General features: G+C 42.5%; 1 protein-coding gene across 5 annotated transcripts in view; it reads right to left on the reverse strand.

The window, feature by feature from the left end:
• The window catches only part of LOC126298779 (1-acyl-sn-glycerol-3-phosphate acyltransferase alpha-like), a 689,206-nt gene that overhangs the window by 27,073 nt on the left and 635,799 nt on the right, over positions 1-26,334 (reverse strand). For all 5 annotated transcript variants that reach the window (XM_049990236.1, XM_049990235.1, XM_049990237.1 and 2 more), the window contains one exon: positions 20,003-20,192. In XM_049990236.1, coding sequence (XP_049846193.1) covers positions 20,003-20,187 — 185 coding nt within the window. In that variant the 5' untranslated portion in view covers positions 20,188-20,192. The remainder of the gene's footprint in view (positions 1-20,002; positions 20,193-26,334) is intronic.

The raw sequence follows: 26,334 nt of genomic DNA on the forward strand, positions 1-26,334 counted from the left end.
TCAAGATTTATTTATGTTTTTTTGCATCATTTCAACATGTATAACAGTAACATGAGGGACATTAAATAGTAAGATCCTACAAGTGAAAATTAATACTTGCAGAATTTCAAGAATGAATAAACAAATAATGTCAGAATGGAGGTATATTCAAAACCTGTGTTTGGAAATGAAGCGCACAGTACATGCATTGCAGAGCTGAGTTATCATGCCTTGCTGTTAGTATCTGCCACTTGCCCATTCCTACTACAATATCAACACTCTTCTGGAAGAACCTATCATACAGAATGGAATTCATACTTCATATTTGCACATAATTGCCATTCACTTCAAACATCCTTGTCATCTTCAAACCATTGTCCACAAAGACACTATTTCAGATGCAAGAAGAGGCAACAGTCACAGGCCCTGAGATTGGGACTATAGGGTGGATTGTCGGAAAATTCCCATCAGAAATGCTGAGTTTTCTCCTTGTCACAGGCAGCATTTTCAGTATCCATCTTGCAAAAGGTCTTCTGTGACAATCGTGCAAACAGAGGTGTGCCCAACATGAGAAAGTCTCGAAATCATTGTCTAAACTGTTCTCTCATTGTGACTACTGAATCAAAACAATGACTTTTATGACTTCAGAAACAATCAATATATGCACTCATGCAATTGTTTTCTGAGGTTCCAACATTTAAATACATGCAAATGGCCTTTACTTCATGAACATGCCTTGAACACTAATGTCCAAATGTGAAGCATGATCAAGCAATGAGAGCATATTTACTAAACAAGACATCAAAAGAGTTGTAGAACACTGCAGAACTTACAATTGCTACACATCTCTGCCCAAAACACGCCACTGGAGAGGTTCTGAATCTGAAGCTACTGATTGCTAATAAATAAATAAAGACATACTGGAAAACCTCTTCTACAACAACAAAAGAGCTAATGAAGGATGTGATCAATGAGAGCTATTATCCAAGTTTGAGAGCAAGGTGGCTGATGTATACAGGGTGGTTCAAACCTTCTACTGGCTACGAGTCTCATTCATGACAAAGAACTAGGTTGAGGTCTAAAATAGGTGGCAGTTGATGGGCTACAATTCACCTGATAGTGCACTCTAGACAAATTCTAAATGATTCAGATCAGAAGATCTCAGTGGCCAATTATCTGTGATAAATCCTTTCACTGGAACAGCACAGTGCAGAACATTAACTGAATCCCTCCCACTACCAGTAAAAATGTGAATTTCCAACAAAATATGTCCCCACACCAGTGTCCAACTACAATCATGCTGTTCTTGTGATTGTAGTTATTCCTAACTTTCCTCCAGATGAATACAAAAAGACATAGGCGAGGTGACGGTAATGTAAAACACTGCTTAGATACAAAATTCTGAAATTAAAATATATGTTCCGTCAGAAATGGCACCTCTGTTAGTTTCTACCTGTATTATAAAGGAATATGAACTGTGATGAAAATTGAACAGGTTCAAATATTACATATGCTGCCATTTACAAGCATTTTGTGATGAGGTGATAATATGAAACAAATTCAACATGAATTTAAAAACTCCATTTTATGTTTTTATTAATGATACTATTAAATTATGCACTGAGCTCATCTGGCAGAAACTAAAGAGTGCAGTGTAAAATTAAAATAATTTTTTTATGATCCATAAACCACAATTGCAATTCACAATTTAAAATTCTTCATGAACAAAAGTATTTCATGAAAGTTTCAGTCTCTCACCTGCTGCATAAAACATTGGCTCACTGCTGACACATGGCACATTGAACCCAAAGCTATCCAGATTCTGAATTTTGTGAATGTCTCACTATGAGCACAAGATGTACAGTCTGCATTGTCCTTTGCACAAACTCCTTTCACAGCAAGTTCTGTCTGGGTTGAACTATCAGAAGATAGCCTTTCTATTCATTATTACTCCCTAGAACTCTCATCTTCATTTCATTAGCTTTCCAAGGAGGGTCTTCGTTTCCCAATCTGAGCAGTCATTTCTTTTGTATATCTATCTGACAGTTTGCTGGTTGCTCACTGTTTCCACAGGTAGCTCCCTGAGTAGACCCCTTTTTCTTCTATAGTTTCTGTTCACTTTGTTTCTTGTCTAAGTAACACTAACACATTTTATTGGGCTAACTGATTAGGACAATGGCTGGAAGTGCTTTCCAATCTCTCCCTGGTGTCTTAGGACTTGAGAGATGCGTCGCCACTTAATACAGACTATAAATATTTGTGGATCTGCTTTCTGCTCTTCTAGTCTCCACCCTCAGCTTTCTTTGGGTCACCTCCATTGCCAATTCCAGAAGGCTGTAAGTCGTCATTGCCATCATCATCATCATCATCATTGTCAATGTCGACGTCATCGTCGTCATCATCCTGAAGTGCTTTGGCAATGTCAGCAACCTGTCCGCTTCATGTTCAGTGCCAATGAAATCTGTCACACTAAAAGCACTCCTCTTTAGTGGATAAACACCCATATGTTTCAATCTACAGAACTATTACATACCTTTTACATTTTTGCAGTATCATAAGTATTCATACCAACCGTTCTTAGTGCCTGTATAATCATTTCACTATAATGTGTCTTTAAAGGGGATCGTGGAAGTCCTATCCATGGGTGTTATGCAATGGCAAGTAGGGAATGGTCACATGATGATCTTTAGCTTTTACTACAAATCTATATTCTTAATATGAGAGTAACATCCACTGTGTATCAGCAGGACTGGAGATTCAGCTATAGGTTTTGTATGCTCAGTTAAATGGGTAACAGAAGGTCAAAAATGTTCATGGGATTCTCGTGGTTGAAATCAGTGGTTTGAGCAAGTGATGTCCCTTTAGGCTTTCTTACTGAAAACTGATTCTTCTGCCTGTTCATAAACTGAGTGAACAATGCCTTTCTAGATGTGTCATTGCTGAATAAACTGTAGATTCCATATCTTACTGCTAGTTGTCATGTCATTGTGACTGAGACGACAGAACATTTTCCCATCAATAGACAATATTCTACTAGTTCTCTTTTAGTTTCTTAGTTAAGAACTGTTTTTTTAATAATTTTTCAGAGGTTTAAGTATTTAGATACACATATATCCTTTCTAAGCACCTTTCTAAAGAGAGCAACTTTTGGTATACCTTATTAAAACATCTTGCTGCTTTATTTATGGTTTTAGTTTTATCCCTGATAGCTATTATTGCATTAACCATATCTTTGGGTTGCCATTTCTGTCAAGTTCCACTTTTTTTAATAAACATATATTTTATGATGCATTGTGTTCTACATTCTTGAAGATCTCCTCACAAATTAATCTAGGGAACTAGAATTATATTTGATTCAAGCTAATTTAATCGTGAATTATTATGTAAACTAAAGTGGGATACAGTTTCGAATAGCACATTCCTCTATTCATTCATGGACAAATATTTAGGATGTCAACTCCATGTTAAAAATGTCCACACTTTCATACTCCCGAGTGACACATAGTGTCAGACAACAGGGTTTCTGCATGTTCTGATTTGGTCAAAACTGCCAACTTGTATCATTTACAGATATACTAATCATATTTATTCAAGTCTGAAGGGTAAAGGAGTCACATTTCATTTGCAAGTGGATTCGTACAAGTGATATTTTCTTTTACACACATGAGGAAGTCCTTGGTAGCCAGGGGTGGGTAGAATAACATACTGACACTTTGGTTCAGAATTTTGCACTTTATTGTCACTATTACACACTGATCTGATACAGTGCATGTTACCACAAAACACACAACTCAAGTAACAGATGGGAACTGCCAGAACAAAGATTGTTAGTTAAGGTTACAGATAAAAACATGTTTGTATGTTGCCACAATCAATATGTTTGGCGGGAGTGGGGATGGCCATCGTCGGCGACGTGTGGGCCATGCAGATGCAGCTCAGTCCCAATGTCAAGGCTGTAGTACCGAAGTGAAGGTCCATGTCAGAAGGGCTGTTGGGTAGGGGAGATTGGAGGTTGAGGTATGGGGATGGGGGGGGGGGGGGGTATCCTCCTTTGCTGTTAGCACACAAGCAGGTTTGAACAAGTGGACAGATATTGTAGGTTTGTCTTTCACTAGAAGGTATCACATAGATTATATAATGGTAAGGCAGAGATTTAGGAACCAGGTTTTAAATTGTAAGACATTTGCAGGGGCAGATGTGGAATCTGTAGATTAAAACTGAAGAAACTGCAAAAAGTTGCGAATTTAAGGAGATGGGACCTGGATAAACTGAAAGAACCAGAGGTTGTACAGAGTTTCAGGGAGAGCATAAGGGAACAATTGACACAAATTGGGGAAAGAAATACAGCAGAAGAAGAATTGGTAGCTCTGAGGGATGAAGTAGTGAAGGCAGCACAGGATCAAGTAGGTAAAATGAAGGGCTAGTAGAAATCCTTGGGTGACAGAAGAAATATTGAATTTAATTGATGAAAGGAGAAAATATAAAAATGCAGGAAAATTGAGGAGACCTTTGGAGATAAGAGAACCACTTGTATGAATATCAAGAGCTCAGATGGAAACGCTGTTCTAAGCAAAGAAGGGAAAGCAAAAAAGTTGGAAGGAGTATATAGAGGGTCTATTCAAGGGCGATGTACTAGAGGACAATATTATGGAAATGGAAGAGGATGTAGATGAAGATGAAATGGGAGATATGATACTGCAAAAAGAGTTTGACAGAGCACTGAAAGGCCTGAGTCAAAAGAAGGCCCCAGGAGTAGACAACACTCCATTAGAACTACTGACGGCCTTGGGACAGCCAGTGCTGACAAAACTTTACCATCTGGTGAGCAAGATGTATGAGACAGGCGAAATACCCTCAGACTTCAAGAAGAATATAATAATTCCAATCCCAAAGAAAGCAGGTGTTGACATATGTGAAAATTACCGAATTATCAGTTTAATAAGTCACAGCTGCAAAATACTAACGCGAATTCTTTACAGACGAACGGAAAAACTGGTAGAAGCCGACCTCGGGGAAGATCAGTTTGGATACTATAAGCGTGAGATGGGGATGTGAGAGTGGTGGTAATGTGAAGTTATACAATCTGTACCTATGAAGGTAGTTCTGCAGGTGTTGATGGTGTGGAAGCACCTCCACTAGTGATGACTTAGGATTGTCTTTGTATGCAGGGCAGAGTGTTGTGCATTGGGTACCAAGGCACATTAAGGTGCCTACAACCTCCAATGCCATAGTTCCACTAATCCACTGTTCTGTTGTGTGAAATCATGCTCACCCATAGCCTGCACAAGTTGGCAAAGAGGAGTAATTGGAATTGCTGACTATGATCAGTTGTGATAGATAGGGGAGACCAAATGGAAATTCCAGGTGTTTATGAAAGCCTATTTCATTGATTCACCTGTAATGTCTCAAAAAGAGATTACTTCTACCTAGCAAATCATGAAGCCAATGACCCAGAGAACGTATTTGTAACCTTTGGACTTGGGTGAAGGTAAATAAGTCCATGTGTAGATGCTGGAAATGTCCTTTTGGTACAGTAAACGTGTCTGTAGGGAGAATGTGTGCTCTCTGATCTTGCTATGTTGGCAAGCAACACAGGGCTGCACCCATTTCCTGCAAACAAACATTCTGTACTGAGGCTTACAGTGAGGAAAACTGTGAGGAGTGACAGATTGTGGAGGCTGTCAAAAATTAATTTCCTAAATGCCACTGGAATCGGTGGGCATAATCTGCCCTGTGAGGTGTCACAACATAGTTTAATGTTAGAGCTGGGTAACCTTATTTGTTCATGCTGTAGATGTTGGGGTTGTCTAAGAGTTCAGGTAAATCATTGTGTTGCTCTTATGCATTTGCCACATCCTTCTGGTTGAGTAATGTACCGAGGGCATGCAGGCAGGGCACAAGTGCGACACAAAATTTTCACCTCCCATTCACATGTTAGTTGTCTGTTGAGAATAATTGTGCTATGAAGTTTAGGAGTCTGAAGTGGAGGGGTGATATATCCATACTAGGATTGTGAATGGTACTTACCAAGGGGCAGTTTGCTTTGGGTTATAAAGGGACCAAACAACAGGGTCATCAGTCACCAAGTTTCGGTGGTGGGTGAAACATGTAAGGGGGGGGGGGGGGGCAACCCTCAATGTCTCACCTGAAATATTTTACCACCTTGTAGAATGTGAGTAGTTCATGGTTGTATGCTGACTACAGCCTTTAGGGTCCTTGTAATTTACACGAGGAAAAAACTTAAGGACTGATGAACACCATTCACTGATTGCTGTAGGACTGCGCCAATGGCAGTGTCACTACCACCAGCTATGATTGACAGGTAGGCCATTGGTTTGGAGTGAGGCAAAGTCACAGCCCTCTATAACAATTGTCTGACTGACATGAACGTTTGTAACATTTATTCGAACCACGTTACAGTTAAGTCTCCTGTGGTATTGTTTCCAGATGGGGTGTTTGTGAGGGTGCTTGGATTTCAACTGTCTGCAGGATGTAATGCCAGTAGAAACTGATCATTCCTTGGAATCTGTGTAGGTCCTTGTAGCTAGTGGACTTGGGTGTGAACTGTATGAGTTCTGTCCTCTCTTCCGTTGGCCTGATCTCTACTGACAAAATGGAACTTCCTAAAAATGTTATGTCCTGCTGACGTGAGTCGCATTTTCCAGTGCTTTCAATAAAGCATGGATGTTCTTAGGTATGGAAAGCTTGTGAGATGTGGTTTTCATGATCTTTTGGCATAGAAAGGAAAAAGCAGTATGTCGTCTAGGTATGGGGAAACAAAAGTAGTAGTTTGCGTAGGGCTGAGTCAATGAATTAGATTAGATTAGATTAGATTAATACTTGTTCCATAGATCATGAATACGACACTTCGTAATGATGTGGAACATGTCAGGTTAATAAAAGATGTCTGCACAAGAAATTACATTACACAAAATATTGCATGCACTAATGATTAAGTTTTTTTTTTTTTTTACTTAGTTTATATCTAAATTCAGCCAATGAGTAGAAGGAGTTGTCATCTAGAAATTCTTTTAATTTATTTTTAAATGTTAGTTGGCTATCTGTCAGGCTTTTGATGCTGTTTGGTAGGTGCCCAAAGACTTTTGTGGCAGCATAATTTACCGCTTTCTGTGCCAAAGTCAGATTTAACCCTGCATAGTGAAGATCATCCTTTCTCCTGGTGTTATAGGTATGCACACTGCTATTACTTTTGAATTGGGTTGGATTATTATCAACAAATTTCATAAGGGAATATATATACTGTGAGGTTACTGTGAGGATCCCTAGATCCTTAAATAGATGTCTGCAGGATGACCGTGGGTGGGCTCCAGCAATTATTCTGATTACACGTTTTTGTGCAATGAATACTTTTCTACTCAACGATGAATTACCCCAGAATATGATGCCATACGAAAGCAGTGAATGAAAGTAGGCATAGTAAGCTAATTTAGTGAGATTCTTATCACCAAAATTTGCAATAACCCTAATAGCATACGTAGCTGAACTCAGACGTTTCAGCAGACCATCAATGTGTTGCTTCCAGTTTAACCTCTCATCAATGGACACACCTAAAAATTTTGAAAATTCTACCTTAGCTACAGACTTCTGTTCAAATTCTATATTTATTACTGGAGTTGTGCCATTTACTGTATGGAACTGTATATACTGTGTTTTATCAAAATTTAAAGAGAGTCCGTTTGCTGAGAACCACTTAATAATTTTGTGAAAAACATCATTTACAATTACATCACTTAGTTCTTGGTTTTTGGATGTTATTACTATACTTGTATCATCAGCAAAAAGAACTAACTTTGCATCTTCATCAATGTGGAATGGTAAGTCATTAATGTATATCAAGAACAGTAAAGGACCTAAGACCGAACCCTGTGGGACCCCGTGCTTGATAGCACCCCAGTTTGAGGAATCAGCTGTTGTTTTAACATTACACGAACCACTTATTTCAACTTTCTGCATTCTTCCAGTTAAGTATGAAAACCATTTGTGCACTGCCCCACTCAAACCATAATGATTTAGCTTATCTAAAAGAATTCCATGATTTACACAATCAAAGATCTTTGAGAGATCACAAAAAATACCAATGGGTGATGTCCGGTTATTCAGAGCATTTAATATTTGATCAGTGAAAGCATATATAGCATTTTCTGTTGAAAAGCCTTTCTGAAAACCAAACTGACATTTTGTTAGTACTTTATTTTTACAAATATGGGAGGCCACTCTTGAATACATTACTTTCTCAAAAATTTTTGATAGAGCTGTCAGAAGAGAGATTGGGCGGTAGTTGTTGACATCTGACGTATCCCCCTTTTTATGCAATGGTTTTACAATGGCATATTTCAGTCTATCAGGGAAAACACCCTGCTCCAAAGAGCTATTACATACGTGGCTGAGAATCCTACTTATCTGTGGGGAACAAGCTTTAAGTACTTTGCTGGAAATGCCATCAATTCCGTAAGAGCTTTTACTTTTCAGTGAGTTTATTATTTTACTGATTTCAGAGGGAGAGGTTGGTGGAATTACAGTTGTTTCAAACTGCGCAGGTATGGCCTCTTCTATTAATAGCCTTGCCTCTTCTAGTGAAGATCTAGATCCTATTTTCTCCACAACATTTAAAAAATGATTATTCAAAATATTTTCAATTTCTGATTGTTTGTTAGTGCACTTGTCAATCAATTTTATTGCACTAAAGTCTTCCTGTGCTCTTGGTTGCCCTGTTTCCCTTTCAATAACATTCCAAATTGCTTTAATTTTATTATCAGAGTTACTGATCTCAGACATGATACACATGCTTCTGGACTTTTTAATAACTTTTCTTAGTACAGCACAATAGTTTTTATAATATTGAACAATTTCGGGGTCAGTACTCCCTCTTGCTGTTAGAAACAGTTCTCTTTTACGTTTGCAAGATATTCTTATTCCTTTAGTTAGCCAAGGTTTTTTATATGTTTTCTTGGAATTATGTTTAACTATTTTCTTGGGAAAACAATTTTCAAATACCCTTAAAAATTTATTGTGAAATAAGTTATATTTCAAGTTTGCATCGGGTTCCTTATACACTTCATCCCAGTCTAGCTGCTGTAGGCTTTCCCTAAAGTTTGCAATATTTATATTGTTAATTGAACGCACTGCTTTGAAAGTCTGATTTATTATACTGCATGGAGCTATGTCATGTACTGTAACAAGCTGTGCACTATGATCTGAAAGACCATTCTCAACAGGATAAGCATTTATGTCCTTAAACTTATCTTGGTCTATAAAAAAGTTATCTATCAATGTACTGCTGTTCTTTGTTATCCGAGTAGGAAAATCAATGACGGAGCTCAAATTGAAAGAACTGAGTAATACTAAAAGGTCATTCTTCCTGTTACACTCTTTCAGGGAATCAACATTGAAATCCCCACAAATGATAATTTGCTTCCCCCTGTCTGACAGATAGCACAACAAAGCATCCAAGTTTTCTAAAAATAGCTGGAAATTCCCTGAGGGGGACCTATACTCTGTTACAATTATGAAAGTGCCATCATTTAGTTTAAGTTCAGTGGCACATGCTTCCATATGTTGCTCTACACAAAATTTTTTAGTTTCTAAATTTTTTGCACTGTGGAAGCTTTTGACATATATGGCAACTCCTCCTCTCATCATATTATCTCTACTTACATGTGCAGCTAATTTGTACCCATTGATGCTAACCTTTTGCATATCAGTGACAATGTGATGCTCAGACAGGCATAGTATATCTATTACATTCTTGGTTTCTATATCTTCTAAACAAAGCAGAAGCTCATCAATTTTATTCTTCAATCCCCCAATATTTTGATGAAATATACTAACAGTATTTTTCACTTTACTTTTGTATCTTGAACTTTTTTAACATCTTTAGTACTTGCCTGGCTGAGTTTCCCACTGGACACTGATCTTACACTAAAAAAGAGTTTCCACCATGAGATGTAGTTCCTCCCCCCTTTAAATTTCCTGCTATCAGCCCAGCCAGTTTACCCTTCCCTTTCCTGTTGAGGTGTAGGCCATGTCTAATATCTGAATCTCTGCCACATCTGAGCCACATTTTTTGATCCAAACGGCATGAAAAGATTTTCAAATAACCTGAAACAGGTGATATCGTCAGTTTTACCAATGTTTTCAGTTGCCATGCATACTTGCAAATATGCCTTTCGGCAGACTATGTTGCTGAAGATGGTTGCACCAGATAATGAGTGTGTAGAGTCCTAGATATTAGGTACTGGGTACAATTCAGGGAATGTCCAAGTGTTGAGGCCCTATAGTCCCTGCACATTCGAAATGTAGTCTTTTTTGCAGGCCAGATATGTTGGTGAAGCCCAAGGGCTGTTTGAAGGTTGGATACTGTCGTTGTTAAGCAAATGATTTCCTTGTAAAGCAACTGGTCCATTGTGGCTTTGGTAATTTGTCATTTGTCAGGGGAGAGGTGGCATGCTTTGAGAAATATGAGAGGTCCCCACGTTGTTCCGATGCTGTGTAAAATGTCGCCCATAATGCTGTGACAGGGTAGAAGTTGGGTGGTATGGAAGGGGAGGGGGTAAAGATGGATATCACAGTCAGTAATTTGGATAGACACTGATTGCACTGTCACTTGTTTCATTGGCACTAATCTGTTACAGTGTAGTTACTGGTGAAGAGAGGTGTTTGCTGATGATGAGAGGCGATGTCCATGAAGACTCAAACAGATCTATAGAGTCATAAATGATATTCATTGTTTCTTTGCAGTGGTGACATGTCTGCATGTAGCCATTAGTGCCTGTGCAGTCCAAGGTGGGTAATATTTGGGGCAATAACTCTCAAGGTTACGGAATTTGTTGCTGTCATTGGAGCTGGCAGTGAATTTCTGTACTCAGGTATGAAGGTTCTCCTCCATATGCCATATGTTTGTGGGTATTCGTCCTGTAGTGCTACTTGTTCTATGGTGACGACAGGTGAAGCCTGAAGGGCCCTAAGCTGCAGTACTGCCCCTGATAACTGGTGTTGTCATGCATTAGCACCTGAAGGGATGAATTTTCCTCTTTTAATGCAAGACACTCGTTCCTGGTGTCGATATACAGTTTACTGGTTGCTGTTAATTGATTCTCAGTGGAGGACCATAGCAATTGGATCCTGCATACCAATGAAGGGTAGTTGTCCTTGTGTTGTGGTGTAAGTGGCGTTGATGGTCATCTGATCATGCCCCTAATGATGACATCATTTGATCAGCAAAGCTGAATCTCTTACTGTAAATCTGAGCACAGATGGAAGTTGCATAGACAATCGGCCCAAATCAAGAGTTTGTTCATGTCAGGATGTAGGAATGTCTATGTGAAGTTTTGGCAGCTGCCGAGATGTGCAATGACTGGTATTTCGAACTGTGCTCATTTCAGATCCCAAGTCCTCCAGAAAATGTTATTTATATGCATATAGGCTGAGAGTTGTTGAGTGGGTGAGACAAACTAGTCTGGTTCACTGGGTATGGTGCGTGGCACACTTTGGAATACCACAGCCTCTGATTTTTAGTGGAGGTGACGGGAGGGATTTTAGTGTTGGCTAGGCATGGTGCACTTGCTTGGGGTGGCGCTGAAGGAGGAGTGGAACCAGCACCACTGTGCAGTGTTTTGCCTGTTGTCCGTATCCTGCAGTGTGAGTGGCGTCGCGCTGGCGGTTGTCATCAGCTGGGTGTTGAGTGGAGTGGTGGGCCAGAGTTCATGAGATACTGTGTTGGTGTCGGGTGTTGTGTGGAGGGGTGGGTCAGAGTTCATGAGATACTGTGTTGGTGTCAGGTGTTAGTTGGTAAGATTGGTAGTATGCTGTCATGGCCTGATGGGTAGGAGGGCAAGATGGCTGCTGCTGCTCTGTGCTTGCCATGTAAGGAGAACCTCTGATGAGTATGGTGTTGTTCGGTAACCATCTGCCATTTGAGTGCAACATGGCTGCCTGCTGTATTTAGTGATGATGGCTGCTGGGTTGTGAGGGTCTGTAATTGATGTTCCAATGGAAGTCTCTTTGTTGCATTTTAGCACAGTTTGGTTGTTGCGCGACAATTTTCTCGACCATACGGCCCGCAGTGAAACACTAGATATTAGCCAGAGACCACCATGGTTCGTAAAAGGTACCACAACTCCTAGTCTGTCTATTTCTTCCAAGTGAATATTTTGAACTATATGTTGTTTGGGGTCTTGCATAGTCTTAGAGTCAAAGCTACTTTGGCTCCCTCAAACTTGCTGAATTTAGGTGGAGGCAAGATGTCACTGTGATAGTATATCACCCTAAATGACACAATGAAGTGGAGTATTTTGATGTACTGTCAAACGTGTTTTAAGAGGTGAATACTGATTCAGCACTAGTGAACCAGGTATGTTGCTGATCCGCTAAGAATTGAGGCAGTTTTGGAACTGTCAAAGGGAAGGGGTCTGTAAGGCACCAATTGATTAGATCCAGGGATTGTCCACAATGCAATAGTGAGACCGGAAGTGTTCTGGCGTGCTCAGTTAGCCAAGCTCTGCTGATAGATAGACACGGATTTGGAGCCTAAGAACCGACTGTGTATCATAAGTCCTGGTGGAGGGTTAAATAAGTCTTGTTGCACGTGATAACTGGGATCGGTGGGGGGGGGGGGGGAGGGGGGTCACGCACAGGCGTCAGATCCAGATGTCGTTCTGTAGAAGATGAGATGATCAATCCATTGCAGGATGTGGTGAATGGTGTCACATTGTGCCGAAGTTCCGTGTGTACACGTGAGAGAATGGAAACATTCACTTTTGGGTTCAATATGTTCTGAATCGTTCACTGTGTTATGTAAACCATGGTAAAAAGTAATCGTAAACAACAGTCTGCTAATGTCATAGGGCTTTCAACATGGCGGCACCAGATACAAAGCAATGTACAGCGTACGTCTGTGGCGCTATCTCTTCTGATCATACCTTCATGAGTAACACGTTCTCTATTTTAGAAGACATGTTAGATATTACAAATTATGATACGAATCAAGTGCACTGAAACAGAAGCCAATCCAGCGTTCTGTTTTCTGTTCCCTGTTCTTGAGGCATGTGGGGGTGGGGGAGGAGAATTTTTTTCTGTTGTCTCCTTATCCCCCCCCCCTCTACCAAATCTAACTTACTGTTACCACAATTTTTAATGTACCACAGATGCGTACGAGTTTAACAAGAGTAACAATAAATTAAATTAAATATTCTAGTACGATAATAATAGCTTCATTAATATGAAATACACAAAATATTTTAAACGTGATAATAATTTCTTTACATCAGTTAATAGTACACTGCTTTATCATAAGGAATAAGAAACTGCTTCAGAAAAATACCAATAAACCCTCTATTCTTCAAAGAATCGAATTCCCATGTATGAAACAGCTTCACACATTTGATTACTTTAGAAATGAGTTAATACCGGCATGTTAAATATTTGACATTAAAGCTTGTAAGTGAGAAAGAGTTTACAAAATGTTTGAAATTATGCGTGAAGTTTGTTGGAAGTTACTAAGTGGTCTCGTTGTGAAACACTGGATAAATACAGTCTGAGTAAACTGCACTCCATTTTAAGGAAAAGTGAGTTTTTCATGCACGGCATCTCAATGTTTATGACGTATCTCCTGAATTACTTGTGGTACAACGATATAATTTTGCAGGTTGTTCCAGTGGTGTATGTAAAGAAGTTATAAATTAAAACGCTGTGTCTTCTGCTGAAAGTTTACTGCATGGACAGCGGAAATGTAGTAGACTTTTTTTCCTTTCATCATTCTGTGAGGGATACAGTTTCTAACTGTAATGTTTGTCTTAAACTTTCAATATAAGATTATACTTCTTAACGTGTACATTGTGACAGAATTTCAAATTTTTAAATTTGGTCAATTATTACGTGAAATATTGAAAATAATTTTTTTTGCTGCCCCTGGATGTTTTTCGATAGACAACTTGCAACTGGTATTGGGTTCTAGGATAGTCGCTTAGTAATACAGAAGGCATTTGTATGAAATCTGAGAGGTGCATGTGTCATGCAATTAATTTGATATCTAGAAGACTATATGTAGCACAGCTGGGAAAAAGTGCATCACTAAGGCCCACCCCGCAATGACATCACCGATGACACCATGCTATGTTGCCACAACTCCCGCCCCCTAAGACAAAGGCCAAATGCACGATGTATAGAATGGTGGGAAATTAAAAAAAGGTCAGGAAATTGAAAACAGCCAGGATTTCCCCCCAAAAACCTATGATTCTACTGTAGAATTAGGAACGTTGTCGTAGGTATAAACTGATAGGAGATTCCAAAGTTCCAGATGGTGCATTGTTCAGCTGGTGTGAATTTCGAAGGCAGTCTGTATGACATCACAATCCAAGAAGACGTTCCAATATGACAACCTAGGCATAATGGGACATCCTGTACGACATCAAAATCCAAGATGGCGACCTTCGCATACGAGGGACATCTGTATGATGGTTCAAATGGCTCTGAGCACTATGGGACTCAACATCTGAGATCATCAGTCCCCTAGAACTTAGAACTACTTTAACCTAACTAACCTAAGGACATCACACACATACATGCCCGAGGCAGGATTCGAACCTGCGACCGTAGCGGTCACGCAGTTCCAGACTGTAGCGCCTAGAACCGCTCGGCCACCCCGGCCGGTAGATCTGTATGAGATCACATTCCAAGTTACGACTTGGGCATACTGAGACAGTATACATGGTTGACAGCTTACTTAAATCCAAGGTGGTGGACCTGGATGTTCCAAGTGATCTGGCCAGTCACTGGTGTAGTGACTTCGATGCTAAGGAAGACTGGTCGAAATACTAAAGCATATAACTGACTGTAAAGAAGAGATTGTATTTGAAGGATGTTGTTATGCTGGCTGAAGTTCACATCGATGCCCATAAGCCATGTCGAGTTGGTAAACCTAAGGACAAAACCCACGAATATGCAAAAGCCAAATACCATTGGTTGACAGTGTCTTGTTCCACAAGTTATTATTGCAAAAGCTGCAGTGTCTTCTTCTCCGTTCTCTTAATGTACTGACAAGCTTTTGTAAGCAAAAAATGAATCAACGATTAGAGTTATATAGGACTCAGTTCAGGAGTCTGTGCAGGCTAGTCCATTACAGGGATGTTATTGTCGTGTAACCACTCCGCCACAGGCGGTGCATTATGAAGAGGTGTTCGACAGTGTCGAAGGATGCAATCGCCATCCCCGAATTGCTCTTCAACAGAGGGAAGCAAGAAGGTGCTTAAAACATCAGTGTAGAACTGTGCTGTGGTAGTGACACGTAAAACAACAAGGAGTGTACGCCCCCTAGATGAAAAACACGACCACACTATTACACCACCGCCTCCGAATTTTACCGTTGGCACTACACAAAGTGGCAGATGACGTTGACCGGGCATTCGCCATAATCACACCCTCGGATCGCCACAATGTGTACCGTGGTTCGTCACTCCTCACAACGTTTTCCCACTGTTCAATCGTCCAATGTTTAAGCTCCTTACATTAAGTGAGGCGTCGTTTGGCATTTACCGGTGTGATGTGTGGCTTATGAGCAGCCGCTCGACTATGAAATCCTAGTTTTCTCATCTCCCGCCTAGCTGTCATAGTACTTGCAGTGGATCCTGATGCAGTTTGGAATTCTGGACAGATGTCTGCCTATTAAACATTACGACCCTCTTCAACTGTCGACGGTCTCCGTCAGTCAAACAGACGAGATCGGCCTGTACGCTTTTGTGCTGTACGTGTCCCTTCACGTTTCCACTTCACTATGACATCGGAAACAGTGGACCTAGGGATGTTTAGGAGTGTGGAAATCTCGCGTGCAGACGTATGACACAAGTGACACCCAATCATCTGACAACGTTCGAAGTCCGCGAGTTCCGCGGAACGCCCCATTCTGCTCTCTCACGATGTCTAATGACTAATGAGGTCGCTGATGGAGTACATGGCAGTCGGTGGCAGCAAAATGCACCTAATATGAAAAACGTATGTTTTTGGAGGTGTCCGGATACTTTTGATCACATGGCGTAGATGTGCTTGTAGCGGGAAGAGGACGGAAACGGCTGCAGCAACAGCAGTGGCAGCAACCTGTGGTGCAAATTATTGTATATAGGGCTGGCATCGGCATCGTGCTGATGGGGATACTTATGGTGGAGACCGCAGGAGCACACGTCCCGCATTTTGTTTGTTTACAATAAAGACATCATAACTGTTCGTGTCTTATCCCACTGTCCTATCCCAGTGGGCTGACGGCGAATTAGGGGAAACTGTTTAAATGTGGAAGCATGGGGTATCATTGTAATTGTCATGTGTCTGGCCTGCAGTGTTTTTTAACACATACAAGTCTGGGGAAACGTTCCTACATAAATACACGCATTTTTTTTTAAATTTTCCACCGCTATTATATATCCACAGTAATGTCATAGCGCACCGAGCGAGGTGGCGCAATGGTTAGCACTCTGGTCTCGCATTCGGGAGGACGACGACTCAAACCCGTGTCCGGCCATTCTGCTTTATGTATTCCGTGATTTCCCTAAATCGCTTCAGGCAAATGAAGGGATGGTTGCTTTGAGATAGCACGGCCGACTTCCTTCTTCTTCCTTCTCTAATCCGATAGGACCCTGACATTGCTGTTTGGTCCCCTCCCCCAAATTAACCAACCAACCACCCTTCCTAATGTCTTAGCTCCAAGACTCCTCTTAGGCAGACATGTTTGACTGTGACGTAATAGTGTGTGATAAATTATAATAAATAAGACAGTGGTATTTTGTAAAAGCATCCGACGGCCATATTGAGCCTCATAAATTATAGTCCTGTCGACAAGGAAGACATACAGGATGTCCAGAAATTCCAGCTACAAACTTCTAGGGCTTGTAGAGAGGCCTGAGTAGATAATATTTTGAATTAGAACCTATGTCCGGAAATGTACCGTTTCTGTGCTACAACCATTTCAAAACACGTTAATAACGCGACCATTTCTACAAGTAATTTATAAGACGCGACTTAATACATCACTTTTTTACAATTTCACTAATTAATAACCAAAGAAACACAAAGGAAACATGATGCAGTATGGCCTCTTCCACTTCATACAATGTTGCAGTGCCTGTGTTATTCTGATTACAAGGCCGCGCGACTGCTACGGTCGCAGGTTCGAATCCTGCCTCGGGCATGGATGCGTGTGATGTCCTTAGGTTAGTTAGGTTTAAGTAGTTCTAAGTTCTAGGGGACTGATGACCTCAGATGTTAAGTCCCGTAGTGCTCAGAGCCATTTGAACCATTTTTGATTGCGAAGCAAAGTTCCTTTGAGCATGTATGCTTGTCCAAAAGGAACTTTGCATCGTAATCAGAATAACACAGGCACTGCCGATACCGGACAAGCGACTTTCAAATACAACGTCTGACCTGTACGGGACTATACACGATGGATGAACGAGCATAGGTCGTAGGCATACGGTTGGCTACATACGAAAGTTTGGACCTGGCCGTGAGCTGTGCACGGACAGCCAAATGGAAAGGCGACCGCTCGCGATAAGCGGGAAATCCGGGTTCGAGTCCCGGTCCGGCACAAATTTTCACTGTCGTCATTCCATTTTACAGCTGCGGATTTTCCTTATTCGCAATTGCGAATAAACTTAATGTCTTCCAATTCAGGTTTGCGGTTTTTCCTTGGTGCACCACGAGTCACAACTGTTGACGGTGAAGGTAGCCCTTTCTCAAAGCCGTTGCGTAATTGTGGCGAAAAGGATATGCGATGGAGTCGGACGTTGTGGATATCGATCTTGATGCAGGGGACGAGCACTCTTCCATTACCGTGAGCTTCGCCATACGGAAGGATTATGTCGGTGTACACTGCAAACGTGTACTCAACCACGCTGCTCTAACACCCACAGACAAGGGAATGAGGCTCGAACCAGGTCACAAAGAGAGGATAGACGTCAAATGACATCAGCCGGTCCAACTTAATCACCCCCACCCTAACCATGGTTATCCTGTTGCACAGCTAGCAAACGTTTACGAGCGGCTGTAGCACAATCGACCATTTTGCGTTACAAAATTGCGTTCTCTTCCTTTTCATAATGTCGAATTCCAGTCCTCCATCACAATTAAATTTTCGTCTCCCTTAACTATCTGAATAATTTCTTGTGTAACACATTCTTTCTGACTGTAGATGGATTCAATTTCAAGACTGTTGACCACTTCAAGTACCTAGGAAGTATTTTTAGTAATAACAACAAAACATATAGAAATAGATGCCCCTTTATCAACAGCAACAAGAAACTTAGCAGTAACTTCAAAATCCGCTTATATCAATCGATCATTATACCTGTGATGTTATATGGATGTGAAACATTAATATTTAGAAAGAAAGACGAAGAAAAACTGTTAATATTCGAAATAAAAGTACTAAGGAAAATTTTTGGACCTGTATACGACGAAAATAACGTGGAATGGAGAATAAGAAGAAATGAAGAATTAAGAGGACTGTACAAACACAGTAACATCGTCGAAGTGCTCAAGAGGAGAAGGTCGAATTGGGTAGGCCATATAGCAAGAATGACAGAGAGTAGACTACCTAGAATGGCATTCAGCAGAACAATAGAAGGAGCGAGAAGAAGAGGGAGACCCAGAATCAGATGACGGGATAACATACGGGAGGACACAATGAGGATGAACAGCAGCAGCAACTGGACGAACAGCACATTGGACAGGCAGAAGTGGAAGAGGCTCACAGAGCAGGCGTGTAGTCGATAAGGCCCTTGCCACGTGTAAAGTAAAGTAAAGTAAGTAACACATTCTTTCAGTCTCTTCGTCATTTGGTTGGCATATAAAATTATACTACTGAGGTGGTGTTGGATTCGTGCCTGTCTTGGCTACGATAATGCGTTCGCTATACAGTTCATATTAACTTACCCGCATTCCCATTTTCTAGTTGATTATTAGGACTACACTTGTATTGCATTACACGTTTCTGATATCGTGTTTATAGCCATATACTAATCTAACCAGAAGTCCTGTTCTTCTTGTCACTGCACTATCGTAATTACCACTATATTTAACTTAAACCTATCCATTTACTTTTGACATTCCACGCTCCTACCCACATGTCACTTTCGTGTTTCCTGATGAGAACACCCCCTGAGCTCATGACTAATCTTCGCCCATGTTTCACTTCCATACATGGTTACACTCCATACAAATACTTTCAGAAACAATTTCCTGACACTTAAATCTATACTCGATGTTAACAAATTTCTCTTCTTCAGAAACGCTTTCCTTGCCGTTGACAGTCTACATTTTATATCCTCTCTACTTCGACCATCATCAGTTATTTTACTCCCCAAACAGCAAAACTCCTTTACTACTTTAAGTGTCTCGTTTCCTAATCTAATTCCCTCAGCACCACCCGACTTAATTCGACTACATTCCATTATCCTCGTTTTGCTTTTGTTGATGTTCATCTTATATCCTCCTTTTAAGACACTGTCCATTCCATTCAACTGCTCTTCCAAGTCCTTTGCTGTCTCTGACAGAATTACAATGTCATCGGCGAACCTCAAATTTTTTATTTCTTCTCCCTGGATTTTAATACCTACTCCAAATTTTTCTTTTGTTTCCTTTACTGCTTGCTCAATATACAGATTGAATAACATCAGGGAGAGGCTACAACCCCGTCTCACTCCCTTCCCAACCACTGCTTCCCTTTCATGCCCCTCGACTCTTATAACTGCCATCTGGTTTCTGTACAAATTGTAAATAGCCTTTCGCTCCCTGTATTTTTGAAAGAGAGTATTCCAGTCAACTATTACACCATATTAAAATGAAATGTGCCGTCACCTAACTGACTGTATTGTTTACAAGAGTAAACCAGTCCGCCTTGATAGGAAAACTTTACATGCTACGTCACAGTACAGTAAGGTAGCTGCCAGCAGGTGACGTCTGTACCCTCCGCCATGCATTGCGAACTGCGTATTTTAATGCAGACGTTCGAAAATGTACTCACAGTGCGTTGCGCCAGTCCCTCGGCCGGAAGAGCATGAGAGGAATGAAGACAGAGCCGAAGAAGAGGGAGAGCAGCAAGAAGACGGTGAACTTGATGTAGTAGCGGCACGCGTTGCTGACGTGCCACAGCAGCAGCAGTATGAGCACCGCAGCCGCAGCCAGCGCCACGTCCCCGGCCAGCGTCATCGCTCCTGTAACACCACAAACCGACCTCTCAGCTCTTTACATTTTTTGCCATTAGCGTTCTTGCGCGGAATAATCATAAACGAGTGTGAAAAACGGTTCTCTACAAATTATTCTGAACAGCGTAAACTAACAAGGTACAGCCAAGTTCGCGATACTGCTTTTCTACATTCATCACTGAAGTCACTCTCCCCACAATGTTGTTGATGCTTTTCTTTATTACTACATGGAGACTGTAGGTACAGACCGGTCTGTAATGTAGCCCGAGGGTCTACATTAAGTTGGAAGATGGTAACGCCGGACAAAAAATTAGTTACCTCAGGGGACATCACGTTAATACCGCCTAAAGCCTTCATAATGGCCTCATTTCGGCGAAGGAGGAAGTCCACAACTTTCTTGAGGTACTTAATACCCAGGTGAAGCCACTCACTGGTGGTAGGTTCACACAAAACTACCAAAGAGTGTTGACGTTGACTGTTACGTGTCACCCACTTCCAAATACTCCCAGACGTTTTCTATAGGATCAAGATCTGGTGATTTCGGGGACCAACTGAGGAGAGAGAGGATACCTGAGCGATCGTCAAACCAGGAAGGTGTGCGTGCATCCCTGTCAACATGTCTGCTGCAATCTTGATACATGGGAGTACCGGCAGTATAATCATTATGAAGATGCAGAAGAAAGGACAACACTTGGTCACTGAGAATGTTGAAGGAAACATCCTGGTTAACGTTCACAGTAACGTTAAAGAATAGGCGCATGTCACTGTACGAAAAACACCCCCGAAACACCACATACACCCTCTGCAACCACTGCCCACTCTGGGTTCAACGCCTAATTCGGTCGTCAATGCACTCGTCACTTTGCATCATTTGTACAAAAACGCAAATCACAGGCCCATATTCACGCCTCCATTCAGCTACTGTCCACTTTACACTCGAAAGAAAAATACAGAGATATCACTTAAGAATTATCCAAATGGGACGGAAACTGGTGGATGTGATCTACTAGTAAAGATAAAGGAATGATTACAATTTCAAAGAAACTGGATGATTTATTCGTGAGAAAAACCTTAAAAAACTGAGTAAGTCAATAAGGTGTTTGTCCGCCTCTGGCCCTTATGCAAGCAGTTATTCGGTTTGGCACTGATTGACAGAGTTGTTAGATGTCCTCCCGAGGGATATCGTGCCAAATTCTGTGCAACTGGCGCGTTAGATCGTCAAAAACCTGAGATGTTCGGAGCGCCCAGGCTATAATGCTCAAACGTTCTCAACTGGAGAAAGATCCAGCCACCTTATTGGCTGAAGTGGGGTTTGGCAAGCACAAAGACAAGCAGTAGAATCCCTCGCCGTGTGCTGGCGGGCATTACCTTACTGAAATTTAAACACTGGATGGATTGCCATGAATGGCAACAAAACAGGCGTGGAATACCATCGACGAACCGCTGTGCTGTAAGGGAGCCGCAAATAACAACCAAAGGCTCAAATGGCTCTGAGCACTATGGGACTTAACATCTGTGGTCATCAGTCCCCTAGAACTTAGAACTACATAAACCTAACTAACCTAAGGACATCAGGATTGGAACCTGCGACCGTAGCAGTCGCGCTGTTCCGGACTGAATGCCTAGAACCGCTAGACCACCGCGGCCGGCCAACCAAAGGGGTCTTGCTGTGAAAAGAAATGGCAATCCCGACCATCGCCCCTGGTTGCCTGGTGTATGGCAGGTAACAGTCAGGTTGGTATCTCACCACTGTCTGGGCCGTAGAAATTTCTCTGCTGGTCATCGGGGCTCAATTCGAAGTGGGTCCCACCAATGAAGACAAGTCTACTCCAGTCAACGAGATTTCAGGCTGATGAAATGTCTGGAGACGCCGCAGGCAGCAGTGGGATGCCAACCTTTCGGCCATTCAGCCCAACAACCAGGAGTACTGGTCTGGGGTGCTATGTCCTTCTACAGCAGGACCCCTTTGGTTGTCATACGCGGCACCCTCAGAACACAGCGGTACGTCGATGATATTCTCAGCCCAGTTTTGTTGCCCTTAATGGCAAGCCACCCTGGGCTTATATTTCAGCAAGATAATGCCCGCCCGCACAAAGCAAGAGTTTCGCTCGTCTTCGTGCATGTCAAATCCTACGTTGGCCAGGAAGATCGCAATTTCTGCTTGTTTATTTGTTTATTTTGCTTTAGGGCGCAAAAACAACTGAGGTAATATGCATCCAAGTCAAAACGAAGATAGAAGGGAGTTAAGAAACGACTATACATCGGTACCAATTGAGACAATAGAAGACAACTGAAATCAGGAACGTGGAAAAAAGGGCTAAAAAACGACACCATACAGAAACGGAGGTCCAAAACTAAAAATTAAATGGCCTTCGCCATTTTACTTTGGCGGATAAAAAGTAAAACGCGGTCGACAGCTCGCGCGTCATTTGCTAAAACGGCCGATAACGCAGATGGCAAACTCAAACGGGAACGTAAGCGGTTAAAAAATGGGCAGCCCATCAGGAATTGGCGGACAGTTAAAACTTCGGCGCAATGTGTACAAAGTGGCGGTGTAGCGTCAGTTATCAAATGACGATGGCTAAAAAGGCTGTGCCCAATACACAGCCTACTTAAAATGACCTCCTCCAGGCGGGAGGGCCAAGAGAAGGTCGTCCAAGCCACTGGGAGAGGCTTAATAAGCCGCAGCTTATTCCCGTGAAGCGTGTACCTTTGGCGATGCCAAAGGGCCACCACCTCCTGACAGACAGCAACACAGAGATCATCGGAGGGAATATAGGTACTAGCGGGCTTAGGTACGAGGACTACAGCCTTGGCAGCAGCGTCAGCAGCCTCGTTTCCTGGCAGACCGACATGACCAGGAACCCACAGAAACATCAAAACACCAAGAGTGAGCAAGTGACAGTTTCCCTGGACCCGCTGCACTAAGGGATGGGCGGTGTACAGCGCACATAGACTTTGAAGGGCGCTGAGTGAGTCTGAGCAGAGGACAGAATAGAAAAGGCTGTGTCGCCGGATGTAATCCGTGGCCCGATACAGGGCGAAGAGCTCAGCTGTAAATGTTGAGCATTGTGCCAGAAGATGATATCGAAAGACCCGGGTACCAATAACAAAGCCACACCAGACCCCATAGTCAGTCCGAGAGCCATCAGTGTATACGAAGGCACTATCGCGGAGTTCCATGCGAAGGTCATGAAACTGAAGGCGATAGACCGAGGCTGGAGTAGTATCCTTTGGAAGCGAATGAAGGCCAAAATTAACATAGGCCACTTCACGAAGCCAAGATGGTGAAGAGTTCACACCCAGTGGTAAAGGTGCAGGTAATGTGAAGTTAAGCCGCCGTGGCAAGTGCTGAAAGCGGACTCCAGGAGGTAATAGAAAAGAGGCACGCACCCCATACTGGTGATCAAAGGAGTCACTGAAGGAGGGGGCATAAGATGGACGGCCACGCATGACAGACAAACGTCATGGCGGTAAGACAGTGGTACTTCGACAGCTTCTACATACAGACTCTCAACTGGGCTAGTGTAAAAGGCGCCCGTGGCCAAACGGATGACACGATGGTGGATAGTGTTGAGACGCCATAAGATGGATGGACGTGCAGACGCATAAAAATAGCACACATAGACGAGTTTCGAACAGACAAGGGACCGGTACAAAAAGAGGAGGGTGGTTCGATCAGCATCCCAGAAAGTACCATTGAGGACAAGTATGACATTGAGGAACCGAGTACAGCAGGCTGTCAGGTAAGACACATGGGAGGACCAAGAGAGTTTCTTATCGAACATGAGCCCCAGGAATTTCGTAATTTCAACGAACGGAAGGGCAACAGGCCCAAGATGTAAAGATGGTGGGAGAAACCAGTCGCGTCGTCAGAAATTCATACAGACGGTTTCGTCAGTGAATAAGTGAAAGCCATTGTCGATGTTCCAGGAGTAAAGACGATCAAAACACCGCTAAAGACACCGCTCAGTGAGAAAGGTCCGTGGAGAAGAGCAATAGATGGAAATCGTCAACAAAAAGGAAGCCGGAGATGCCCGGCGGGAGACGCCGTTATAGGGTAAATGGCGATAGCAAAGAGGACGACACTCAGGACGGAACCCTGAGGCACACCGATTTCCTGGATAAAAGTGTCCGACAAGGCAGAACTCACACGCACCTTGTAAACTCAGTCTTTTAAAATGCCTGAAGGAAACAGGGCAGGCGACCACGGAAGCCCCATGTGTAAAGAGTACGAAGGATACCATTTATCCAGCAGGTGTCATAGGCCACCTCCAAATCGAAAAACACGGCCACAGTCTGGAATTTCCGCAGGAAATCAATGACATGGGCGGACAAAGTAACGAGATGGTCAACTGCAGAAGACCGCACTCGAAATCCACACTGTGTATTCGTCAATTAAATGTGAGACTCGATCCACCATACCAGCCGTGCATGAATCATATTTCCATCACCTTGCAAACACAGCAGGTAAGAGAGATGGGGCGGTAGCTAGAAGGAAGGTTTTTGTCCTTACCAGGCTTCGGTATGGGTATGATGGTGGCTCCACGCCAGCGGCTGGGAAATGTGCACCCTGCCCAGATGCGGTTGTATGTGTTACGCAGAAGGTGCTTGCCCGCAAAAGAAAGATACAGCAATATCTGCATGTGGATGGCGTCTGGCCCTGGGGCAGAGTACTTGGATAAACTGAGAGCATGATCCAGCTCCCTCATAGCAAAGGCGGCATTGTAGCACTCACGATTCGGAGAAGGGTATCGCCCGAGCCTCCTCCGCTGTTTCCGATGCAGGAAGGCAGGGTGATAGTGGGAAGAGCTCGAAACTTCCGCAAAATGGCGGCCCAAAGTGTTGGAAATAGCAACAGGGTCCACGAGGACATCGTCTACTATTGTCATGTAGGAAATCGGGAATGTATCTTGGTCCCAGAGAGCCATCGGAGGTTGGCCCACACGTCAGAGGAAAGGGTGGAACTTTTAAAAGAACTAGTGAATGAAATCCAGCTAGTTTTTTTTCTGTCCCGAAGAACGCGACGACACCTTGCACGCATCTGTTTATAATGAATGCAGTTCGCCATCGTAGGATGACAGTTAAAAACGCGGAGAGCACGTCTCCGTGCGCAAATTGCGTCGCGGCATGCCTCAGTCCCCCAAGGGACTGGAACACGACGTGGTAGAGAGTTGGCGAATCCATGTAAAGTGTCATAAAAACACGTTTATGATGGCAAACTGATCTGTAGCGTATCTCTGTAATTGCTATGGACTTATGCATTCCACGTTTTTGATGTGCTTAAAGGTGTTTATAAAAAGACCGTCCCCACCCAAGGGCACCCTTATTGCCACGATGTTCCAGTATTTCTAGAGTGAAAATATGCCTGATAGTATAACCCATATACAATGGAATGAAAGTTGGTGTCCAGAAAGTGAATTCCACCGCCTCACCTCCCCTTGCCACCCATTTCTGCGGATAAAAACTCGTATCAGCCATTTATAAAGTGACCTTTATGGTACTATTGTCCACTTGCAACCTCAGCTACTGTGAATGGTGTTTCAGATATACGGAGTAACTGCGAGAGACTTCTAATAGTTGTCAGCTTGGATATGCTCTGACATGAATGTGGGAAAAAGACTTTGGCGTCAGAGAGGTAGTAATCTTTATATGGGTACTATGAAGTTTCAGAGACACACATATTAGGGCTGTTACACGTCATATGTATTCACTGCTAAGTTACGAGTATCCCACGACACGGATATTACCGCTTCGTTACTGCCTGTAACATTTCATTGTTCCTATGTTTATTCCCCACTCGCCATTCGTGTCCGACTCGGGCCGATCGGTAGTTTTCGTATTCCTCCAGTTTCTTATTTTCAGTGGAGCAAGTCGTTAGCAACACACAGTGTCAAACACATTTTGTCCCTCGTTATTTTTTCTTTCTCCCAGGCAATTCGTGTACGACCGGGAGGGGTTGACAGCATTCGTACTCCGACAAATCATTAGTTTCACACGTTACGGAGGAGGGAGGAGATTCGTGTTTAACGTCTACATCTACATCTACATCTACATCCATACTCCGCAAGCCACCTGACGGTGTGTGGCGGAGGGTACCTTGAGTACCTCTAGCGGTTCTCCCTTGTATTCCAGTCTCGCATTGTTCGTG

Source organism: Schistocerca gregaria, chromosome X, assembly GCF_023897955.1.
Source record: "Schistocerca gregaria isolate iqSchGreg1 chromosome X, iqSchGreg1.2, whole genome shotgun sequence".
Taxonomy (NCBI): Eukaryota; Metazoa; Arthropoda; class Insecta; order Orthoptera; family Acrididae; genus Schistocerca; species Schistocerca gregaria.